We start from the raw sequence: 4,851 nt of genomic DNA on the forward strand, positions 1-4,851 counted from the left end.
AAAAAAAAAAAAAAAAAAAAAAAAAAAATACTTTCTACCCTTACTGGGCTGTATCTAAAAGCCTCTTACCAGCATTTTTAAATACAACGCATCTCAGGGGGAAACTTACAGCATTCCTTCTGCTACCACCACTTTCTCTCTGCTGGTCGTAAGTTCTCCATTTAACTGTAATTTACTGTTTATAAACAAAATCTGATATCATACAGAAATGAGTTGTTTTATCAGTTGAAGCAGAACTGATTACAGCTTTACCAGAAAAAAGGATTAAAATGTAAGCTCTGAAATCATTCTCAACCTTGTAGATGAAGCAGTGCTGTATAAAATACGTACACGCGTAAATGCACATACAATCCAGAAAGAAACACCAGCTAGTGTGTCTGGCCTGTAGCGTCTTTTCCCATACATACTGAATGTTTGCAACTTTTTGAGAAGAATACGTAGTTTCTTTCCAAGTTGCTGGAACAGAGGGTGCCATCTTCAGTAAACAAATAAATGCATTAAAATAAAGAAACCTATAATAATTGGAACATTAAGTAGAATGATTAGTTGCAGATAGAACAAGATTTGGGTGCATTGCCAAACTGATAACTTGTGTTTTTTTTCATTCATCTTTTTGTCTCTGATATAAGATAACCTAGAACTCTGCCTTTGCCTTTTCTTTTGATTTTCATTGTCTATTAGATCGTGAAAAGGATCACAGTTCGTCTCGACCAAGCAGTCCTCGCCCTCAGAAGACCTCCCCAAATGGTTCCAGTGTTGGGAACAGCAGCAGAAACAGTAGCCAGTCAAGTTCAGATGGGAGCTGCAAGATTGGTGGGGAAATGGTATTTGTATATGAGAATGGAAAAGAGGGAGCTCGGAATGTACGGACCTCTGAACGAGTAACGCTTATAGTGGACAACACGAGATTTGTTGTAGACCCTTCCATCTTTACTGCACAGCCTAATACAATGTTGGGCAGGTTGGTCACATTTTTATCTTATAATTATGGAATAGCACGTTTGAAATAACATTTCCTTGAAGCTATTTGAATTGCTTTAAAAAAAATAAAATTAAGCTATTCTTATGCGTCTGTCTGCTTGGTTGTTTTACATCAGTGGTGCTCAGTCTTTTTGGCTGGTTGACTGGATGGCTAGTGCCCAGTCTGTCTGCAGCCTGGATCCAGCTGGTGGTCCTGATCCAGTATTTGGGGCAGTGGCAGTAGAACCCCATCCAGCCATGCGGAGCAATGGGAGAGGGTAGGGGGCATGGTCCAGTCCCAGTCCTGAGCCAGCTGTGGGAGGGGAGAGAGCCTTGATCTAACCGCAAGGGGGTGGAGAACAGGGTGGAGGGGCAGGGCATGGCCCAGCCCCAACCTGCTGTGCAGGGCTTTGGGCTTTTGGAATTTGGCAGGGGCTGTATTGAATGTAACAGCTCCTGTGCTGCCAAACTTCTCAACTTGTGGGGAGCCCCGCAGGCCAGATTCTAAGGCTCTGCAGACCACATTTGGGCTGGAGGTTGAGCACCCCGTTTTATACCTGTTTACCTTTCAAATACAAAAAAGCAACACAACTGAATTTTATTCCACTGGCTGCATGTGATTTTTATGACCAAGTTAGTAACAATTTAAATCTATAGGGAGAAACTCGTGAAATGGAGCTGTTGCTAATAAACTATCCAAGCAAAAGCTCAGTATTCATTTATAAATTGGAAGCATTGTTGTAGTACTCATTTTTTATGGATGTTTCCAAAATCAGCACAAGACTTTCCAACTAGCTCTGAATTGAAGGAGTGAGTGTAAGGGATTAGCTGGACAATTTCTGTATGTCTTTCCTTTTATATACCACAAAACAAGGAGCATAACCAGTGTTTGGAATATAATGAAAGAATTCTTTTTAAGAAAATATGGATTATCTTGTTCCAGTTGCCAAATCCTAAAGATATTGAAAGCCATTACATTCTTGTCCTTGGAAACAGTTTTCTCTTTCTGTAAGCCTGCGTGATGTCCTTGCAATAAGAGCTGTTATCAGTGTCAGCAAAAAGCTAGCATCCTTAAGTATGTTGCAGATAGTTGAATGACTTTCATATTCTGGGTATGGGTCTTAAATTTAGTAAGAAAAGACCCTGTGGCTCATTCATTGTAGCTCCGGGTAGTCCCTCACATTCCTTGTATAAATGGTGGGCCGTTTGCTGCGGTGGTAAGTGGCACTTGTCCATGTTAAAGCACCTTGTTTTGTGTGCTGAGACATAGAGCAGCTGTGCCAGTCTCTGAGTCTTGAGGTGTGCTCATGTGAGATTTGATTGCCTGTTAGCACAGGTCCTAGGTGTCATAACTTAAGTATGTCAGGTGGCAGTGCCTACTGAGCTGGAGGGGTGGGTTTTTTTCCTCAGTTCTACCAATCTTGGGTTTTGGTTTAAATTGCCTGTCTGAGAAGAAGTAGCAAGTGGATTGTCTTTTTGTGAAAATGGGAGAGAGAATCTTGCCCGATGTCCCATATTCCATCTTTGGTTTCCTTCTTAGGTAAAATGAGGTGATGTCATAAATGAAAGGAACGTGCTTGATAGTTTTGTGCATGTTAACAGAAATTGCATATCCATGTAAAGGAACATAACAGAATAGTTGCCCTTGACACTGACTTTAAGTAGAGGTATACAGTGACTGACACAGTAAAATTTTCCCCTTGGCAAACACTATTAAATGAATTGTCTATCCTCAGGGACTGGTCAAAAGAACAAACTTATTCTACATTTCTGCAGGTTCAAAACTAGGTTAATAAAACTGTAGAAGTAGTGGTTTAAAAATAACTTTATTTTAAAGCTGCTTCTTGTCAGAAATAGCATATGAGGCACTGAGTAAGACTTTCATGTTCCAGGAATGGGCCTTTACCCATCTACTTAAGCTCTGCTCATTCTTTCAGTTGCAAGTAAAGAGTGTCTACTAGGCTTTGCCTCAAGCCTAGTAGACAATGAGCTTTTCTCTTTCATAATCCTAAAATTGACTTCCTTTTTTAAAAGGGCATTTATATAGAAGTTCAACTTCACTCATTGAACTAGTTCTACCCCTTGTTAATACGAAACAAGGAATCAGTTTGGAATCAGTGTTTACTATGTACATGTACATCTAGAAGAAACACTGACAACTGGGTGCTTTCTTAAAGCAAAATATAAAAGCTAGATCATAGTGCTGTGATAAATAAAGTAGAGGTCCACTGATATCTCGGTCGCATATCAGATTGGCACTGATAAAAGGAAAATTAACATTATTGGCTATCGGCTTTTTTTGGCCGGTGTAGCTGATAATGTCACTGATTGATTGACTGCCATGTGCTTGTGCGCAGCTGCGTGCATGCACATGGCCAAGAATGCAGCCTGACAGGTTGGAGAGCAGCACCCTGCAGGTAAGTCTGTGGAGTGGAAGGGGTGTGTGTATGTGGGGGGGGTGTAGATCAAGGCCCCCACAGTGAGAGGGAGAGTGTGGGGCAGGGGCAGTCGCTGTCCAGTCAGGGCAGTAAGTGGGACCCCTCCCTGCCCAGGGCTGAGAGCAGGATAGAACGCCTGTGGCTCTATTCTGCTCCTGGCCCCGGGGGAGTCCCATTCTCCGCCTTGGCTGGGCAGTGCTAACTACTGCACCTGCCTTGCTCCCTCCCTCCCTCCCAATGGGGGCCTCGATCTATCCCCCCCACGCCCTTTCCCCTCCTTAGACTTACCTGCAAGGCACTGCCAGGCTGCATTCCTGTAAATCGGCTTTTAGATTGGTATCGGCAGATATGCCTGGTGAATAATTGGCTATCAATATTGGCCAAGAAAATCTTTATTGATGCACCCCTAGTGTTTTAAAAAAAAAAAAAGTATGCCTTCAGGCCTTCCTGTAAAAGAATACAACTTTTCATCCCAGAGGTAGAATGTCAAATCGTGGATATGGTTTCTTTAAAAAGCATAAAATAGTTTGAACCTTAAACTATTGAAACCCAGAGAGGTAAGATTGAGGCCTACCTATGAGTCTCCTCTGTCTGTAGGATGCACAGCGACACTTGACACTCAGTGTGTATTTTGTCTCTCAACTGGTATCTGACTTTTGTTAGATATCCAGACGCGTTGAGTAGCGCGTGTGTGTGTAGCTTCCCGACAGAGACTTGTGCTTGTGCTACATCACTGTTCAATATTTTCAGGTTCATTCATTTGTAACCACCAGCACTAACTACAATTTGTACAGTCTCAGTAAGCTGTGGCACAGGCAAACCCTTTCATTATGGAAACCCATCTACCCTTTATAGGGGAAAACGCATCCAGGAATTGAAGTGCAATGAGAAGTGGACCAAGAAAGAAATGAGGGAAGGAAGATACAAGCCAAGGGGAGACAAGGAGAGGCACATTTAGAAGGAGTATAATGGTAGTGATTGAGTGGCATTGCTGGGCACCTTTGCTCCCAGGCAAGGACTGCTACGGAGACCAGGCACGCGGTCTTTAGAAGAGTGCAGGCCTCTTGCTCCTGCACTGGAGCAGAAGCAGTTTTCAAGGTAGCAACTCTGTGGGTTTGTAGAGGGGGCAGCATGCTGCCCTTTTCAGCTGGAGGAAGTTAGTGTTGGGACTGAAAGCACTGAAAGAAGAAATTTGGGATATTTTATAGGGTGAAGAATAGATGAATGAACAAATCTGAATAAAATGTGAGGGGCTGGAGATGTAGAGACAGACTGGCAATGAGTTAATTTGCTTAATTTTGGAGGGAAGATGAATGTTGTCTAGGACTCAATCTGTACTTTTTAAAATTTTACCTTTTTAAACAGGTGGGTGGGTGGCGTTTGAGGTGCCAGGTGTTTGGTCTAATCTTCTTAAAAGAAAAAACATCTCCCAAGTCTGATTTCCCCCCTTCCC

General features: G+C 42.5%; 1 protein-coding gene across 3 annotated transcripts in view; it reads left to right on the forward strand.

Moving 5' to 3' along the window:
* The window catches only part of BTBD10 (BTB domain containing 10), a 43,588-nt gene that overhangs the window by 31,479 nt on the left and 7,258 nt on the right, over nucleotides 1-4,851 (forward strand). For all 3 annotated transcript variants that reach the window (XM_019519558.1, XM_019519560.1, XM_019519557.1), the window contains one exon: nucleotides 682-961. In XM_019519558.1, the coding sequence (XP_019375103.1) occupies nucleotides 682-961 (280 nt within the window). The remainder of the gene's footprint in view (nucleotides 1-681; nucleotides 962-4,851) is intronic.

The sequence above is a fragment of the Gavialis gangeticus genome, unplaced genomic scaffold (genome assembly GCF_001723915.1).
Source record: "Gavialis gangeticus isolate Ggan-Ray unplaced genomic scaffold, GavGan_comp1, whole genome shotgun sequence".
NCBI classification, from domain to species: Eukaryota; Metazoa; Chordata; order Crocodylia; family Gavialidae; genus Gavialis; species Gavialis gangeticus.